This window comes from Canis lupus, chromosome 11 (genome assembly GCF_048164855.1).
Source record: "Canis lupus baileyi chromosome 11, mCanLup2.hap1, whole genome shotgun sequence".
NCBI classification, from domain to species: Eukaryota; Metazoa; Chordata; class Mammalia; order Carnivora; family Canidae; genus Canis; species Canis lupus.
Genome location: NC_132848.1, coordinates 22,948,330 through 22,968,749, shown reverse-complemented (window position 1 = coordinate 22,968,749; position 20,420 = coordinate 22,948,330). Strand labels below are relative to the sequence as shown.

The window sequence follows — 20,420 nt, the reverse complement described above, 5'->3', positions numbered from 1 at the left end:
GCTCTGGTTTAATGCGACATTTGGACCTTTTCCAGTTCCCTCTAATCTCTATAGGAAGAGTAGGAGCAAAAATAATAATTGATAAAATCGTAGAATATTAGGTACTCCTTTTAAAAGAGAAAATTAGGGGCACCGGGGTGGCTCAGTGGTTGAGCGTCGGAGAACTCTCTGCCCCTTCGGCTCAGGACATGACCCCAGGGTCCTGGGATCGAGTCCCACATCGGGCCTCCCCTCAGGGAGCCTGCTTCTCCCTCTGCCTGTGTCTCTGCCTCTCTCTCTCATGAATATTCTCATGAATCTCATGTTATTCTCATGAATAAATAGATAAAATCTTAAAAACAATTTTTTTTAAATAAAAGAAAATTAAATGTCATGTAGCATTAAAATACAGTTTGTGGCTACTGTCTATTTTCCTTTTTTTTTTTTTTTAATTTCCAAATCCAGTGAATAGGACATTTTATACAAGCCTTTGCTCTTTATTCTTTTATCATGTACTTCTTCCCTGCTTTTGCCTAGTCATTATTAGTAATTACACAAAAATCTGTTTTAAGCTATACCTCCGGGAATGGCAGAAGTTGGTTGCTTGTCTAAACGGTCTCTAATTAAAGTTGAAAAAAAATTAGGTCGTCGTGGAGATGTTTTTCAAATGTTGGCTTAAACAGAAGAGGCTGGTTTGAGAGCAATGGGGTTGCAACTGTTTGTACTTAACTGGATTGAAGTATAATTTTTTTAAAAAACCATATCTGTCTGGGGTGTTGTAGGTGTGGTCCTGATTTTCAGCAGATGGATGGACCAGGTAAGCCTTTACCTTTTGACTCCCAGGTTTTTCAGATTTTCAGAGATTTTCCATTTAAACCTGTGTTTTTACTTCACTTTATGGTATACATAACCTGAACATCAAAAATTAAAAGTGATTAGTGCAAAATGATATTAGACTTCTAGCAATTAGAGAAATAGTGAGAGGATAGAAGTTATGGGGGGAAAGTTAATTCCCTCTGTCTGTGCTGGCCTTAGCCATGGCATTTCTAAAACCCCCAGTAACTCTTTCCCTGGTATGAGTCTCCGTTGACTGGCTGTTTTTCTTTCTAGAGGGCAGTTACCTTAGCTAGGGTGTGTGTGTGTGTGTGTGTGTGTGTGTGTGTGTGTGTGTGTGTGTGTCCAGCCTAGAGTAGGTATTCATGCATTGCTTTCCTGCTGCCAGGCAGAAGGGGTGGCCATTTCTTCTATGATGACACATGACAGGTGAAATAGATTATTTCCACCAGATGCAGGATCCCTTCGACCATTCTCTTTTTTGCTTAATATTGCTGACTAAAAACACATACACAGTGACATCTTTGCATGTGTCTCTGTACTGTGTTGTACTTTAATAAAATAGTTTTCTCACCCTAATTGGCTCAACTGTAATTAGATGTGTGCCCTTAAACTTGTTGGGCTTTCCTGGGTAACCTCTCCTCCCCTCTGACTTGGTCTGGTCAGGGCTCTTCCTTCTAGCTGCTCTCAGGCTGGCTCAAGAAAAGCTGAGCCTAAGAGTCTATATTAAGGATACAGTGAGGATGTGGAGTAGAGCTCAGGGAATCTGAAGCGCTTAGAAGCCAGAGGCCACCGAGCTCTGTGTTCTGGCCGACTGTTCATGCATCCTTACCTCACTGCTCAGGGCCTCCGGCTGCCACATAGAGTCCCTCTGTGTCTTGGTTCCAGGTCCTAAGTGAGAATAATTGCATGGCTTCTCTTGGGTCAGTTTCCATCCAGGTTGTGGGTCCCTGACTACTCAGAGTGTGGACCCTGGACCAAACACAGACGCATCCCCTGGGGCTTTGTCTGAAATGCAGAATCTCCACCTCACACCTACTGAATCAGGGCCTGCACTAGAACAGGATGCCCAGGTGGTTGGAAGGTTCAATTTCAGAAGCACTTGTGTAGACCATGGCCACTCCTGCGTGGAGAACACCAAGGGACTCTTTCCTGGAGTAGAGCTTGTGACTGTAGGCATCTAGTATAGAAGGAGGTATAGAAGGAGGTATAGAAAATGACCTTGCCTGTGACCATCCCTCCCTGTTCTCCCTGCTCTAGTGACAAATGCTCAGTGCTCAGCGGGGGAAGCGTGACCATGGGCAGAGTATCCTGGGGAGGGCAGGAGAGCCTCTGCAAGCTGGAGAGAGTTTTGGAGCACAGGAGTAGGGTGGAAGGATGGCCGATGTGTTCCCAGGAGAACAAGAGGTAACTGTCTAGAAAGGAGATTTTCTTTTGGAAGGCTCCTAAGGAGATAAGGTGGTGAATAAAAGTTTGGTCAAGATTCTGGAAGGCCTTTGAGTATCAAGCTGAGGAATTTGGAATTTACCCCTCTTGCCCACTTTGCTCTGACGCAGCGGCAGTCCTCCTGCCCTGTGCCCCTACCTGGAGCCTTGTGTACTGTTCTCTCTGCCAGATTCTCACTTCCTCAATTTTTTCAGGTTTTTGCTCATCTTAATCAGAGGCCTTCCTATGCCCCTCCTCCCTTAAAATCATTACCCGCCTCTTCCCCCCCACCCCCACACACACTCCCACGTCTCCTATTCCTTTGGCACTCACTTCCCTTTCCTCTGGCACATTTCCTGCCATCTGTCATTCTGTGCATTTACAGGATATGTTTTGTATTTGCTTCATACCCACACTCCTATTCCTAGATTGTAAGTGCAGGGAGGGCAGGCAGAGCAAGCAGAGACCCTGGGTCCTAGGATGAAGGTGTGAGAAAGGTGGGCAAGGACCCTGAGTCCCAAGATGGGGGTGTGGGCAGGGCAAGCAGGGACCCTGGGTCCTGGGATGGAGGTGTAGGGCAGGTGGGCAGGGACCCTGAGTCCCAGAATAGAGGTGTGGGGAGGGTGGGCAGAGACACTGGGTCCTGGGACGGAGGTGTGGGCAGGTGGGCAGGTGGCCTGGGTCTTGGGGTGGAGGTGCAGGGAGGGCAGACAGGGACCAGGTGTCTCATCTTCACTGTCCCAGTGCCCAGAACAGCACCAGTTGTAAGTAGGCTCTCCGTGCAGACTGAGTAAATGGGGAAACTATTTGTAAGGAGCCTCCCAGAGTGTGCGAAGTCTGCTATGTTAGGTCTTTCACCACTTTCCTCCAGCAGTGTTTTCAGTCTCCCCTTGCTTCTTTTCTCAGGCTGCTCAGTGTCACTGAGACCATTGTAATACCTTTGTAATTACTTGGCTCCAGAATGTGACCAACCAGGCTTCCCTGGGCCTTTCCAACAGCCTCTCCATTTACCTTTCATCCTGGGCACTTGGAACCGTGTCTTGCAGACCTCAGGTGACCCAGAGCACTCTCATGTTGTGCATGAACCTAACTTCCGAAGCTGGCTGTGTTTCTAGGTCTAACTTGTGTGCGGTGAGTTGTCTTTCCGTTTCCCTTCTGTGTCAGGAGGGCTGAGTCGGTACACCCACCCCATCCCCGCCAGCACCCTCATGACAGCTAGGTTTCCGATCGACCCTCCTGCGCCAGTCTGCACAAGGTCAGGGTGTGTGCTGGGAGTTGACGGAGGACTTCTCCTGTGGGCAGTGCTCACGGCCACCCTCCCCTCCTTTGTGTGCCCTTCACCTTCCAGTCTGGACTCCCAGAAGGCCTCAGCTTGGCGTCTGGCTAAGCTGGGTTTGTCATGCCTGTCTGTCCAGACTTCGGTGTCTGACTCACTGTTTGTTACCCTTTGTCTTCCACCGATGACAGTTTTGTTGACTTTTCCCCCATCGTCCTTTGTGGCTAGATTCAAGCTAAGATAGGGTTTTCTCTTTTTTGGTATCCAATCCTTGTATGCTTTGGTGAAGAGGTGCTAAATAGGCTCTTAAGCAACCGAGGAATTTATCCAAAACTGTGTGAAAATGAGACTCCTAGGATGGAACAAACGAAAATTGCAACACCACACATACGTGTGGTAGGCTGTGTAGTTAGTGAAACAGGTATTTCTGCGGCTCACATGTTCTGTCTCAAAGTCAAACAACTAGAATGTCCACCCCTTCTTGCGGGGTACCAGCAACTATGGCAATGCTTGTCCATATTACATGTTATTGGGCTTTGATGGCGAAGAGCCTCACATCCTTAGTTTCTGCTGTTCATTTATTAGTCAGATAATTTCAACAACCATTCCCAGTAATCCTGTTTTATACAATGTAAATGATCACATGATAAATTTTCTATTTTGTAAATGATAAAAAACTCTCAGGAATTTTAAAGAGTCATGCTGATAGGGAAGCAGTTTGAAGTCAGGCTGATAGGTGGGGTGTTGCTGGGGGGTGGGAGGGGCAGTCAGAGGAGATTACCTCCCAACCCTGAGTCGGTCCTGGAACACTGCTCCTTAGAGCAGCAGTAAAAGAAATATTTGGTTTAGTGCAAGAATGATACAAAGCAGCAGGTTGCAGCCGAGCGTCAGAGGAATATGTGGAGAGGAGTGAGATAGGTCCAGGAGCCAAGGGGAGGGACATACGACAGGCTTTTGGGAAAGCCACATTTTGTTAGTAGTTACGGAGAGAGGATAATTCAACCGTGCAGGAGCTGATCTTCAAGGATTTGGGGAGTATTTTAACTCCTCTAAACCCAGTTTCTCATTGCAAAGTTGCTTTAGAGGCAGCTACTGGGATTAATGATTTGAAAGTTGCTGGCCTGTCCCCTTGCATATGTTGCCCAGCACTGCCAAGTTCGCCCCTCTTGAGTTACTCATATCTTCAGTGCAGATGTTTTAAAACCTTCGTGTCATAAGTCACTCCTCTGACATAAATTATTTCCTCACAAATTCCTTAATCTATTTTTTTTTAAGATTTTATTTATTTGAGAGAGAGCACGAGTGAAGAGGGAGGAGTAGAGGGAGAAGCAGACTCTCCACTGAGCAGGGAGCCTGATGTGGGACTCGATCCCAGGACCCTGGGATCATGACCTGAGCTGAAGGCAGATGCCCAACCAACTGAGCCACCCAGGTGCCCCGTAAATTCCTTAATCTTGCTGTTCAAAATATTGGTCATTCTCATAAAGGCAGGATTAGAAGGGAAACATCTTGCCTGAAAATGGCCCCTGTTGACACCATGTGCTTGGGGCAGGAAGACCCAATTTCATGCAGGTGGCATTTCTCCTTATGTTAACTTATAAATTTAATCTGATCTAATAATACCCTCAGGTTTTTTCATAGAGCTAGATAAATTGGTTATAACATTTATGTAGATGAATAAATGAACAATAATAGCCAGGAAAGTCTCTGAAAAATGATAGATAACTCTACCAGATATTAAAATGTAAAACTTCCACAACTAAAAATGGTACGGCCTTAGCTCATGAAGAAACCGGCTAATAGAACAGGATAGAAAAATCCAGAAATAGAGACAAGTGCTTTTGGGAATTACATATATGATAAAGATGATGCCTCAAGGCATTGGAGGAAAAGAAGGACAGTTTTATAAATGGTGGTAGGGAGAACTGGGTATCCAGTATCTTTTGATAAAATTGGATCCATCCCATAGACTGTGCACTGGTTTGGCTGGGTTCCAAAATGACAGAAATCTACATGTTAAAACACCTGAACCTGCAAGTGTTGGAAGAAAACATGACTGAATTCCTTCATGAAGTAAGAGCTGAGAAGACTTTTATATAGCTCAGTCTGGAAGCAGTACGAGAAAAATCTTGGTAAACTTAAGTGTACCTAAAAAGAAAACAAAACTCTTTACATGGCACAAAAGGATAGGCAGGGTCAAACGATAAATGACAAAATGGGAAATACTTTAAATCACGAACAGAAAGCTGACATCCACAATACACAGTTTCTGAAAATGAGGAAAAAGACCAGTGGCCTTATAGAAAAATGGATGTAAGACATGAATGGACAATCCACATGAAAATAAATGCAGAGGGCCCTCAAATCCACAAAACAGTGCTCTGCCCTGCCCACAGAGAGATAAGTATATGTGAAACCACATGCTGAGACACCGGATCTCACCTGTGGGCCTGCAGCAGCCCCCGGGCTAGGGACTCGATCATGACCAACAAAGCTAATACATGTTCTTCTTGGACTCTTCAGTCTGTCCCAGTGACGAGCTCAGGACCATTAACTGTACATTATTTATAATTCTAGGAAGTCAGAAACAACCCAGATGTCCCTCAGGAAGGAGTCTTGTATCCATACAGTGAAATACAGCACACTACAAAAATAACTGAAGTCCTCCTCAATCAGTATATTCTGCGGAGCAGTCTGTTGTTGTATGTAAACAACAGCCACAGAGGACAGTTGCACTCCACTATCTTTTGTGTAACATAGGGAGAAATGTGAATGACTGTCTACACACATTGTGTGCACACTCACACTTCCCATGTATGTTCAAAGAGAAACTGCAAGAAAATAGACTAATTTTTAAAATTTAAGAGGATAGAATATTCTCTTAAATATAGATAGAATAGGGATAGAGAGAGATAGAAATGAGAATTCTCTGCATGTCCCTGTTTTACTTCAAAATCCTGTGTGTTTTACTTAATTTCACAAATTTTTAAAAATACAGCTGCATACCCTCAAATGAAAATGAGAAGGTGGGCAAGAAAAGAAGGAATCTAGCTCTTACACAGAAAGAGTTATTAAAAGGGACCCTAAAACGTTTTAACCGTATTGCCTTAGTGGGCTACATCCTGAGGACAGAAGCGCCACAGAGAAATCATAGAGCACATTGTGTTGTGAGGACCAGTATTGGGACCGTTCTGAAATACATACTTACACATGCTTACATACTTATGTATATGTGCATGTCACATACTCTGCGTTTAGGATAAACAGTCGTGTTTATACTGCTAGGAAGCAAGATTTGCAGCTTAAAACAGACACAGATATAGAAGCGAAGAAGTTTAAAAACTCTTGTTTTGAATTTAAGTCAGGACAAGCAGTATGCATTCATGGTTGATAATTTTCCTTCCAGAAAGTATTTATTTCCCAGCTTTTTTCACTGAAAAATATTATGAACCTTGAGCCCCTGTAGCATCCACTTTGTGTTTTCTTGATATCCTTGTTCTTTAAAATGAACCCAGGCTCCTTGAAGGAATGACTGGCTCTAGGTGGAGCCGGAGACAGGGAAGATGTCCCTTGGACACCCAGATGTGCAGGGAAGTTGTTAAAGACTATATACAGTGTCAATGCGATACAGGGGTTGTTCACTGGCTAGGGGATGAAAAGGAAAATCAAGTAGTGGATTAAAACATCAAATACATAAAAATCCATATGCTCATAATGCATAATGCTAAAGATGCAGGAATTCTCTTTCATCACTCTTGAAGATGACTTAAGACACCAATTCATCAGTTAGTTGTGTGGCAGCAAAGAGAATATTCAGCAAGAATGAATTATACCAGCAAAGGTGCAGAGGAAGAAAAGAGTGTGTCCCAGGTTGGCTGAAGCCAGGGAGAATCTTTAGTGGACTTGGTCAAGGAAAGTGGACCAAGGTATAATTCCACCTTGGAGCCCATGGAGCCGTTTTGGAGTACTGCTGGCCAGGAGCCAGGCCTCCTGTATTTTGTCTCCCTGAGTAGCCTGGTACAGCGCCTGCTAGATGCTCAGAAAATATTTGCTGAATGAGGAATTCTATAATGGAGCCAGATCTGAATAAAAACTTGAAAGAATGTCAGGAAGTTTAAAAAATACAATTTTCTAATGGAAAGCAAGTTATAGATACATTGGTTGAATAAAAAGTAAACTTTACCACAAGTGTTTTGCCACTCTATAAATAGACTTCTAAATAAGGATACCGGATGCAGTTCCTTGGAGCAGGCTGTGTCCCAGATGGTAAGGCTGAGAAGCCCCCGAGGCAGATTTTGGTGTTTGTGGTCTAACAATGCTGCAACTTCCTGAGAGCTTGCCGAGCGCCAGGCCCTGTGCTTTATGCTAGCCTGTACCTACAAGAGGTGTTACCTGTGCCGTTCAGACGAGGAACCAAAGTCCTAGGAGGAATTTGCCCAAACCAGTTATGGCAAAGTAAGATTGAAACCTAGATCTATGTGATTCCATTTTAAGTAGATTTTTTTTTTTAATTGTAGATTGTAGATTGCATGGGGCACCTGGGCGGCTCAGTGGTTGAGCATCTGCCTTCGGCTCAGGTCATGATCCTGGGGTCCTGGGATCAAGTGCCATATCAGACTCCCCACAGGGAGCCTGCTTCTCCCTCTCTCTATGTCTCTGTTTCTGTGTCTCTCATGAATAAATTTTTAAAAATCTTTTTAAAAAAATGTAGATTGCAACCCATTAATGGGCTATTAAACCAATTTCATTTGTCACAGCCAGAAGTTTTGTAAAATGAGATAAGTTAGAGTAGAAAATGTTTCACTTTTCACATGAATGATTTAGCAAGAATGACACATGTTGTAATAAATGCTGGAGCCAGGTGGGACAAATGATGTGAGAAAGATAATAGATGGTATGTGGTGAATACACGAGTGACTGGATGTCCCCACCCCTATGTTTCTGTAGGAGTTTGATCTTGTGCACATATATTCAAGTTGAATATAAGATGTATTTCTTATATTTTATATGGAGCAAGCTCAAAAAATCTGTAAATACCGTTGCTGAGGGCTGTGTGAATGAGCTGGAGGGTACCCAGACTGGGCTCTGAAGTGCCCTTAAACGGGCCAAGTAGAGGGCTGTCCACAGAGCAGGTGTCCAAGCATGGGAGAGAGGGACCTGATGAAGCAAGGCCCGTCATGGGGTGGCAGATGCAGGCATACCAGCACTCACTGCTGCCAGTCCAGTCCAGGACCAGCGAGGGCTCATGACAAGAGCAGAGCTAAGGGCCAGCATCCAGCAACCTCACACTTTCCAGCCCTTGCCTTGACTCGTTAGCCAGTGAGCTGTCTGCTTTGATCACATGGCCTGGGAATGACCCCGGCTTCCCTCATTGCTCCCTGTGTGGCCTTTTAGAAACTGTTCACTTGGAAAAAGAAGACAGCAGCCTTCCCATACAGAAGGAACTTCAGCCAGCCTGGGAGAATGCTAGGTCAGCTGTTTGGCTGCCCCTGGGCTGCCTATTTCCCATTCAGTTGTTGGCGCAGAGTCTGACCACCTTTGGGGGACTATAGTCTCTTCGGCCCTGTTCTCCTCAGGGCACTCATGGCTGCATCCCATCAGGAATGTCACCAGTTCCTGCTAGGATTGTGAATCCCCACAGGGCTCTGTGAGCCATTCCAGCCACTCTAGCAGCTCTCCCAAGAAGGGCGTCTGAGGCGAGTGGACCACAGACATCTCTGTCTTTTCCAAAGTCTTCCCTTGGATGTCTTTTTCCTTCTCTTCACACCAGAATTAAAGAAGGTTCTAGGTATGTTGCATGGTCAGCCTTTTCTGCATGATTGACATGAGGGCCCTTCTTAGCAGGAGAGCACAGAGGCTCTGCTGGAAGAAGAGCACTCTCTTGGGGAAGTTTCCCGAAGACCTGGTGGCAGTGTCCCTGCAGATGGAGTTCTCCAGTCTGATGGCCCTAAAGTGTGGTACACCTCCTGGAACTGGCGCACTGAGGAAAGTGTAAAAGCCACCTTCCTTCATCCGCTGAGAATTCTATCTTTTGAGCCTTTTTTCTGGTTTTAATCATCATACAGTAAAATTGACTTTTTGGGGGGAATATACAGCTCTTTGAATTTGTTGTATATGTATATAGATTGATGCAACCACCACAATCAAGATACAGAACAGTTCCACCATCCCAGAAACCCCCCTCGTGTCATGTCCTTTCCCCGACTATAACCCCTGCAACCAGGGATCTCTTCTCTGCCACTGGTGTTATATTTTTGAAAGTTTCATATAAATGGAATCATATAATATATGTAACATTTGGGACCAGCTTCTCACACACATCATACTGTCTTGGCGTATCATCCAAGTGATCAAAAGTTAATTCCTCGTTACTGCCGAATAGTATGGCATCGTGCGGGTGTACTGACATTCCCTCATCTGTTCACCTGTTGAGGAACAGTTGGGTGGCTTCTACCTGATAGCCATCACAAATCAAGCTGCTATGAGCATTTGGATTTAGGCTTGAGTTTTCATTTTTCTAGAGTAAATAGCCAGGAATAGGACTGCTGGATCGTATATGTTTAGTTTTATAAGAGCCACCAAACCCTTTTCCAGAGTAGCTGTACTATTTTCCATTTCCACCAGCAGTATAGTAGAATTCCAGTTGCTCCGCATCCTTGTTAGCACTTGGCATCATCACTAGTTTTTATTTTAACTGTTTGTTGTTTTTTTTAAAGATTTTATTTGTTATTCAAGAAAGCACAAGCAGGGGGAGGGGCAGAGGGCAAAGGGAGAACCATCCTGGGATCTTGGAATCGGGACCTGAGCCAAAGACAGACGCTTCACCGACTAAGCCCCCAGGCACTCCTATTTTAATCATTCCAATAGGTGTGTAGTGGGATCTCATTTTTTTTGTTTGTGTTTCCCTAATGGCCAACAATGGTGAACATTTTCTCATGGGCTTTATTTGCCATCTGTGTATTTTCTTTGGTGGTGAAGTTTCTTTGCCCATTTTTTAATTGAGATTTTTATTGTTGAGTTTTGAGAGTTCTTTATATATTCTGGGTACAACTTCTTTGTTGGATATGCGATCCATGGTATTTTCTCTCGGTCTGTAGTTTGTCTTCTCAGTTCTGTGGCTGTTTTTGACAGAGCAAGAGCTTTATAATCTTGATGAAGTTTTTGTGTGTCAGTTTTTTCTTCTTAAGGGTCTTGCCTTTAGTGCCATTCTAAGAACTCTGCCTCATCCAAGATTACAAAGGCTTTCTCATATGTTTTCTCCTAAAAGCTTTATGGCTTTATGTTTTGTGTTTAGATCTATGTTCCATTTGAGTTAGTCTTTGTAGAAGATGTGAAGTTTAGGTCAAGTTGCCATTTTTTGCATGTGGATGACCAATTATTTCAGCATCATTTGTCAGAAAGACTATCCTTTGTCTGTTGAATTGCTTTTGCACCTTTGTCAGAAATCAGATGGCTCTATTTGTGTGGGCCTGTCTCCAGACACTTAATTCTGTACCACTGGTCTTCATATCTCTTTACCAGTACCACCCTGGCGTGAGTAGTATAGGTTTGTATCAGGCCTTAAAATTGGGTAGTAGATTCTTTCAGCTTCACGTTAGCTCTTCTACTTTTTTGCCCGTCCACGTAAGTTCTAGAGTAGCTTGTCTGTAACTGTATAGAACCCTGCTCTGACTGATTGGAACTGAGTTAAATCTACAGCTTGCTTTGGGGGAGAATTGATACTTTTATTGCTGCTGAGTCTTCCAACCCATGAGCAAGGAATGTTTTTCTGGTTATGTAGTTGCTCCTTTGATTTCTTTCATCAATGGTTTGTAGTTTCCAGCATTCAGATCCTGCATATGCTTTATTAGATTTATATCTAAGTATTTCCCTTTTTGAAGAACTATTATAAATGGTATTTTAAAAAAAGATTCAGTTTCTGTTTGTTCATCGCTTATACATGAAATATGATTGATTTTTGTGTGTTGGCCTTACTAAACTCACTCTAGAGGTTTTAAAAAATAGATTCTCTGGCATTTTGTACATAGACAGTCATATCCTCTGAATGAGGGTGAAGTTTTTTCCTCCTTTTCAATCTGTATGCCTTTGATTGCTGTTTCTTGTCATCTTGCACTGCTAAGCCTTTTCTGATTATGCTACAATGTCTGTCTCTTCTTCCCTCTTCTCTAAAGATGCTGAACGGGAACAGAAATCACATTTTACTGAATGGGGAATTATTAAAGCTGAAGCAAAAACTAGAAAAGAATCATAAGGAAAAGAAAGTGGGAAGAAGGAAAAAATGGCATGATGTCTAAAAAAACAGGCCCAACTGTTGGAAGAATAAGAGAAAAGTAGTTATGTTTATATGCAGGCCTAGTTGTATGTAACGATTTCCTATTCTGGAATTAACTGCAGAGAGTTCTTACTTACTCCAGTCTTTTCTGGGCACAGAGAATGGCCCGTAGAACTGAATTATAAAGAAGTGCAAAACCATGGCAACCGAGCATCTTCTGGGCTTTGGACAGAAAGGGGCATTCTGTAGCATGTGCTCCAGCTCCCCCGGCCCCCCCCCTTCCAGTGTGTGTGTCTGTGCATGTGTCTGGGCATGCTCACACACCCTCTGGGAAGCCTGTGTGACCGCCTCCTGCTGCACGGTGTGGACCTACAGCTTGGTGCACCACCACCCAGGGGAGTCTGGCCACACACCGTTTGCCTGAGTGGAGAGAGAGCAGGTGCAGTGGCCCCATCCCTCTTCCAGGGTGTCAGCAGTTTTAGAGTTCAGACAGTTTAGCGAGAGTGTGAGGGCAGGCAGCTCAGTGGGAGAACTCTTGAGAGTCTCCAGGCCCTTCCTTGTGACAACCAGAGCTGCCTTGGGGGGAGAGAACAGCTGCTTTGTTGAAAAAAGACCCGGACTAAGATTCCAAGTGCTGTCCTGACGTGTGTCACTGCCTCCCAGGTCCTGACCAGTGTTGTGCAGCAGAGAGTCTCAATCAGGAAATCATCAAGATCAGGTTCTTAAAGAGGAAAAATGAGCTTTAAGTGGTTTTTACACAGTGGAAATGGAGGCTCGGAGGTGGGAAACATTATACTAACGTAGTTTCTTGCCTTTTTTCTCCCTCCCCTAAACACCACCCCCCACCCCGTGCCCCTTAATTCTGAAACACCAGTGTGCAGTCACCAGAAGCACTTGCTGACCAAGCAGATTGCCCCCCCCCCCCGCCCCATTTCCAGAGGTTGTGTTCTGGCCTGGGGCCATCTCTCAGAAACACTGCCCCTCAGTCCTTAGCCATCCTTAGAAAAGGAGGGGCAGAGTGGGTAGGGGAAAGAAGATGGATGTGTGCCCACAAAAGAGTGTCGGCATCTGTGACACATCAAGATGCCTCTTTGTGTGTATTTGGCAGCAAGACCAGTAGCTCAGTGGTTCAGAGATGGGGCTCTGTGTCCTATCCCTCCACTCACATCCAGGACCTCAGCATAAGGACCATTAACTTAAGCACTCCTTGGCGGCTTCGTTAAGATTTTATAAGAAATTAAGACTGAAGTTGGAAAATACAAGACCTGTGAGGGTTTGTAGAAGGGGTGCAGCACTTGCTGGATGTTCATGTTGAGTCCATACATAGCTGTGTTTATTGTGTTCAGACATTTACTAACTTGCCTGTTGAATGAGGTTCAGAAATGATTACTCTGTAGTGTTTCAAGTTTACTAAAATGAAATGAATATTGAAAAATGTAGTGAGAGCAAGGCTTTGGGCTGTTTCAGCGTCTGCCCTGACACCTTACCTCCCTAGTGCAACTGCATGTGAGGCAGGTGCAGCCTGATGTCCTGCGGTGGAGGGAGGCTGTGTGAACCAGTGTCTGCAGTCTCCATGCTGAAGGATCCCTTCTGTTCCTCTGTCTGTGCCTTAGGTTGTGAAGCAGGTCTTCACACTCTCACATAGTGACACCGACCATAGAAGCTTTCATCACATCATTCAGGCCCTCGTATGAGACTGAGGTGAGACAAGCCCCATTTTGTTGTTGAATAGAAACCTAGAGCTCAGGAGAGGAAGGGGAGCTGCTGTGTGGCCCCTCCTCAGCACACTGGCTCCATCCCAGCCTGTGCACCCCCATCCATCTGTCTGTCCATCCATCTGTCCCTCAGCTTGAGCTCGAGATCGGCTGTCCACAGAGCCTGTGGCTATACATCCTCGCCCTCGAGCATGTCACATGACCTCTGAACTCTGGTTTTCACATCATTTCGTGTCCCTAAGATCAGGATGGCAATACACTGTGTAACCCTGGGGTTGAGCAGGAAAACCCACCGGCTTAGGGGTTACACTGATGGTGGGCCACGCTTCCCCTCAGCCTCAAGTCCCCCACTGATTCGTAAATAATGACTAATCTTTTTATCACACTTTGGGCTTTACCAGGCAGTTTGACATGCACATCCCCAAAGAAGGTTTGCCAAAGCATTATCTTTGCTTCAGACACTCTCTCAAGAGTCACAGGGTTTGTGGTAAGAAATCAGCAGCTGGTGGTATTATCAGAGCAGTTCTCAGGAGCCTAGCTGCTCCAGATAAACTCCTAGAGCATTGTAGAATGAATCTTCCTATTTCTAGAAAAGCAAAAATGGTCCCCAGTGAGCCAAACATTTTGCAGTGGTGTTGTCTTGAGCCTTGTAACTTGTGCGTGGGTTGCGTGGGTTTCTTAAGGGGAAGGAATGACAGATCCTTCCATTCTGGTGGAAGAGTTGAGTGCGCGCCTGGGTTTTATCAGGGCACTTCCATTCTTACGGTCAGAGAGGAACGGTAAATCACTCTCTGTTCAGAAGTATATCAACAGCTGGGAGCAATAGGTCTTGAAAGGGCTCTATAGGACAGTGACTGGACTTGTTAGGTATGATACATGAGATGTGTCTTGCATCTCACCATCCTTCATTTTTTTTCTGTTTTAAAAGTTAGCCCTTTCAGGAAAGCTTACACACCCTAGCCCTATACCTTTTGTATGCTTTGCAGGGGCCATGGACTCCCTGAGACCTGTTTTTGGACCTCTGAGCTAGAACTCTGGGGATTTGAGGGAATTAAAGTGTGGTGCAAAAGGAGCTTTAGGACTTGAAGGTGGCAGGTGCTCGCTAGCTGTGTGATTTGAGGCAAGAATACCTGGGGACACGTGGGTGGCTCAGGGGTTGAGCGTCTGCCTTCAGCTTAGGTCATGATCCTGGAGTCCAGGATCGAGTCCCAAAGCAGGCTCCCTACGCCTGTCTCTCATGGATAAATAAAATATTTAAAAACAAAACACCTGAAGCCCAGTTTTCTCCACAGAGAAAAATAATGCCTGCGTTATATCTTGCAGGATTGCATTTAGGTAAAGTCTATCAAGTGATTCTTTTAGTATATGACGTCACCCCAAAATACTAACTGCTGCTATGACTGTTTTTGTTTTTGTTTTTTTAAGCATTTATATTCTAATTCATTTTTGTGCTGGTGAGTCTGAGATAAACATGTGTTTGTAAAATTCTCGATGGGAGAACTATGCCTTTCTTAGCTTTTTATTTTCACATATCAGTTTGCATGTAATTTCTCAGTAAATCAGTGTATTGAGTTGAACTGCCAGCGCCAAGTAATATTTATGTCAGTCAGATAGTGGATAGCACTGGACTTGAATGATTTTATAAATCTATAAGCTGTAATCTTAATCCAAAAGCTATTTTTAACTTCTTTTTAACTTTGAAAATAATTGATTAGTTTTCTATTTAAATTTTACTGTTCCTCCTAAGTGATACCTTAGTTCCTGAGATTGACCAGCATGAAGAAGTATGTCATACTTTGCTACGTACTGAATAGTCTATAATTATCAAGATTATCCAGTTAGCATAAAGTGTGCAGTGATATTAGCGTAAAGTTTTGTTATGTAGTGTTACCATAGCTGGAGTTGGGTGAGTGTTTAAACCTTTGTGAACTCAAAATTCTTTTATGATGATGGAACATTTTATGTTTTAGTACTCTTCATACAGAGTATGTGTTCAAATATTTTACCAGGCATGTGTTTTTTACAGGTTCATATAATATATAAAATGTATTTCTGTTCCAAGAAAAATACAAGTGGTAAACAGTTGGGAGAGAGCTTGCATATTTTCCTTTATTATCCTGTCTGATGATTAATGCATTCAGCTATGTTCAGCCTCACGTTTAACCAGGTTAGTGTTTAGTTTTGGTTAGGCTGTTTTCCTTATGAGAACAGAAATGGCCAATCCTCTGCCCTGCCTGTCTTCCAGATGGAGTCTTTGCATTGTTTCCAGATCACGGTACTTAATGTAAGGTCAGATTTTCTTGTGAAAACAGATTTTGGATTAACTATACCTGTGCACTTGCCCACGCCCCTCCACACCTGCCTGTGCACTTAAGCTCCAGCAACATGCTGAGGTCATGGTTCTCATTTCAAGATGGAAAAGAGAGTTGAGGTTCTGGTTTATAGCATAAAAGTGCAAAAAGCAAATTGTGAGTGCCTGGTAGATCTGCAGGTCTCCCTTTCGTAGAGACCATGAGGAAAGGGTACGAACTCTGAGATCCATGGTATGACCTGGGACAGAGCCCTTTAATAGCTGACTCTCTGGTTCCCATTCATCTGCTTTGATTGTTGTGAGAATTTGGTGCAGAGGTTGGTAAACTATAGCCTATTGACCTCTTGTAAATAAAGTTTTATTGAGACACAGCCATGTCTGTGCCTTTACTATTTTCTGTGGCTGCTAACACATTACACCAGCATGGTTGGGTAGGTGTGACAGACTACCAAATGGTTTGCAAATCCTAAACTATTTATTTTCTGGCTCTTCACAGAAAAAGTATGCTGACCCCTGATAGAACGTGATCAGAAAACAGTGATTTGAGTCTCACCTGTGCTACTCAGTAACTTTGTGACCTCGATCATGTTCTGTGACCTCTTCGTACCTTAATTCTTCTTCTGTAAATGTCATTTGTCCCTTCATTCAGTGAATGTTATGTGCTTGCTATGTGCCAAGCGCTGTTCTAGACTGAGGAAGTACAGCACTGAAGAGAAGACACCATGCCTGCTCTCATGGGGCTTACATTCCAGTGAAATGTTCAGTGAGGATAATAATAGGGCATACTGCACAGGGAGGGTTTAATGAATTAGTACTCGTAAAAGTACATTTAGAACATTCCTTGGCATAGCAATCATAAGGAGAATACATACCCTATGATGTTAGCTCTTATTATTATGCTAACTATAGGGTTGTTAATGTATAAAACAAAGTACAAACTCAGTTCATGGTTGGAACCCATATAATTCCATGTTTACTGTCCCTAAAGTTTTTACCGAAAGAATGAATAACTAGAAGTAATAAGGTGCAATTAGCTTCATAAAGAAAGGAAATGGCTCATAGGAAACTGTGTGAGTAAAATAGTGTCACTGTGTATAGTCCCAGCTCAGAGAAGTGTGAATTCACAGATTGCTTTCGGTACAGTGGACTGCTCAGTCACAGAAGAAGAGAGCAGAAAAAGTACAAAATCTGATACTGCTGACCCCTTCCGTATTTGCCTATGGACCTTGCAGCTAACCCTAACATTTTATGCTCATTCCATATTTTAAAATTCTCATTACACATCAGATTCCTTGACCTTCTGAGGTTCTTCGAATCCAAGTAGGAAAAGGGAGAAAGAGTACTGAGGAATGTAAGGATGAGCCAAAAAGCTAATATTTGTTGAGGTGGTGATTATGTTTTAAGACTGAAGATTAATATTTGAAAATATAAAATCAATACTAGTTTATATACTTTAAATAGTAATAATCTGTGTAAGTTGGTGTTTGTGCACAAGGTCCTATAAGACCTGAGAATTTATATGTTGGTACTTGGACAGGTATAGTGAATAAAGTTAATTGGTGAGTGGAATGAATACACAGTTTCATAGGACCTAGAAATCCCTTATCGTATGACTTAGGGAAAATAATTTCATTTTGCTAATTTTTTCATTTCTAAATTAAGGAGGTTGGACCATGTTTTTCCAGGTCCTTTTTGGCTCTAATTATGTAATTTGTGAATTTTCTCTGTGACCAGATTCCCCAAAATAGAAAGCTCTGTATTGTCTCTCCTGCTAGATCTATCACTTTTCCTTCATGTAATGATATGATACCTTTAGTTCTTCATGGCTCTAAGTAAAGAATGCATGGTATTAGAGTGACAGGGCCCTACCTTCCTGAGATGTTACCAGTATCCTCATCTTCTTAATCAGGATAATTCCTCTCGTGGCCCTCATCTGTAGGTGGGGGTGTCGTTGTGATGGACCACATAATTACCGGAGACACTTTCCAGTTCTGACATTCTGAGATTCAAGAATACAATTCACAAGATGGGAAGGATGAGGGCTGTGTTGTGTTGTTTTGTCTGTTAAAGGTGGAAAGGAGGAAAATTTGCATGGTTGGGAGCTTTCAAAGACTAGACCTGCCGTTGCAATGAGTGGCTGTGACCTCTGGCAGTGATTTCAGGTTCTCAGTGGCTAACTCTGTCATTTTTCTGTGTATACAGTATTCTTTTTCCTATAATGTTCTCTGCTTGGCAGATAACTCTGTAGGAAATGTTTACACGTTAAAGCATATATGATGTGAAATAACGAATTTGGGATTACTTTGTATAATTACAGATGTGAAAATTAAATCTACAGTTCATGGGTTGTGATCTGGCAGAGATTAAATAAAATTCATATATGCTTTTTGAAAATACAAAGAAAAAACTATTTGTACTTTATTTGAAAATGTTACTCTTCTGGAACTTTCATTTTTAGGATATTTAGTAATTAGTAATATGTTATAAAAAATTACAGGTCAATAAAGAAGTGAATTGGAAAAATATACTCAAATGATGTTACTGGGAGTCATTGCCCTTAAAAATATAAGGTTAATATTATCTATGATTTAATTTCTACCATATTCCAAAATCATGAAGTTCCAAAGAAATATAAAATCAGTGTGATAGATCACATCAATAAGAGAAAGGATAAAAACCATATGATCATTTCAGTAGACACAGAAGTACAACATCCATTCATGATAAAAACCCTCAACAAAGTAGGTGTAGAGGGAACATATCTTGATATAATAAAGGCCATATAGAAAAAACCCAGGGCTAAACTGTGAAAAAATCAGGGAAGGGAAGGGAAGAAGGGAAGGGAAGGGAAAAAGAGAAAGCCAGTCCTGAAGACTCCACCAAAAAAAAAAACACTAGAACTATTAAATGAATTTGATAAGGTCACAGAACACAAAACCAATATACAGAAATCCATTGGATTTCTATACGCTAGTAAGGAAGCAGCAGAGTAAATTGAACACCAATAAAAAATAAATTTAAAAAAAAAAGGAAGCAGCAGAAAGAAATTAAGAAACCAATCCAATTTACATTTGCACCAGAAATAATAAAATACCTAGGATTAAACCTAACCAAAGAAGTGAAAGGCCTGTACTCTGAAAACTATAAAACACTGATGAAAGAAATTGAAGATAACAAAGAAATGGAAAGACATTCCATGCTAATGGATTAGAAGAATAGTTAAAATGTCTATACTATACAAAGCAGCATACAGACTTAATGCAATCCCTATCAAAATACCAGTGGCATTTTTCACAGAATTAGGACAAACAATCCTAAAATTTGTATGGAACCACAAAAGAACCCTAATAGCCAAAGCAATCTTAAAAAAGAAAGTACAGCTGAAGACTTGGTAATTCCAGACTTCGAGTTATATCACAAAGCTGTAATAATCAAAACAGTATGGTAGTGGTACAAAAATGGACACATAGATCAATGGAACAGAATAGAAAACCCAGAAATAAACCTACAATTATATGGTCAATTAGTGTTTGACAAAAGAGGCAAGAATATACAACGGGAAAAAGACAGTCTTTTCAACAAATAGTATTGGGAAAACTGGACAGCAACATGCAAAAGAATGAAACTGGACTACTTCCTTACACCATACACAAAAATAAACTAAAAATGGATTAGAGACGTAAATGTGAGACCTGAAACCATAAAAATCCTTGAATAGAGAATAGGCAGTAATGTCTCTGACGTCAGCCATAGCAACAATTTTCTAGATACATCCCCTGAAGTAAGGAAAATAAAAGCAAAAACAAACTACTGGAACTATTTCAAATAAAAAGCTCCTGCACAGCAAAGGAGACAACCAACAAAAGTAAAAGGCAGCTTATAAAATGGGAGCAGATATTTGCAAATGACCTACCTAATAAAGGGTTAGTATCTTAAATATGTAAAGAACTTCTAGAGCTCAATATTCAAAAAAATCTAATTTTAAAATGTGCAGAAGACATGAACAGACATTTCTCCAAAGACATACAGATGGCCAAAGGCACATGAAAAGATGGTTCACAAAAAAAAAAAAAAAGAAAAAAAAAAAGAAAAGATGGTTCACATCACTAATCAGCAGGGAAATACAAATTACAGTGAGATATGACCTCACACCTGTCAAAATTACTAAAATCAAAACCACAAGAAACAACAAGTGCTGGTGAGGATGTGGAGAAAAAGGAACCCTCATGCACCATGAGTGGGAATGCAAACTGGTGCAGCCACTCTGGAGAACAGTGCGGAGGTTCCTCAAAAGGTTAAAAATAGAATTACCCTATGATCCAGTAATCGTACAACTAGGTATTTACCTAAAGAATACAGAAACAGGGAATCCCTGGGTGGCTCAGCGGTTTAGCGCCTTCTTTCAGCCCAGGGTGTGATCCTGGAGTCCTGGGATCAAGTCCCACATCAGGCTCCCTGCGTGGAGCCTGCTTCTGTCTCTGCCTGTGTGTCTGCCTCTCTCTCTCTGTCTCTCCTGAATGAATAAATAAAATCTTAAAAAAAAAAAATACAGAAACACTAAATCAAAGGGATACATGTACCCTGAAATTTATTGCATTACTTACAATA

General features: G+C 42.4%; 1 protein-coding gene across 3 annotated transcripts in view; it reads left to right on the top strand.

Annotated features, from left to right (window-relative positions):
- The window catches only part of ATXN10 (ataxin 10), a 162,402-nt gene that overhangs the window by 95,374 nt on the left and 46,608 nt on the right, over nucleotides 1–20,420 (top strand). The window contains exons 10-12 of one of the 3 annotated variants that reach the window (XR_012039079.1): nucleotides 13,400–13,487; nucleotides 15,528–15,668; nucleotides 16,309–19,904. The exons of 1 other annotated variant lie outside the window; for it this stretch is intronic. Coding sequence is in view for 1 of the 2 variants with exons in the window: in XM_072843544.1 (XP_072699645.1) it covers nucleotides 13,400–13,480 (81 nt within the window). In the remaining variant the exon portion in view is untranslated. Of the gene's footprint in view, nucleotides 1–13,399; nucleotides 13,488–15,527; nucleotides 15,669–16,308; nucleotides 19,905–20,420 lie in introns of those variants that run through there. One more of the 3 variants, XM_072843544.1, reaches the window with a different exon arrangement.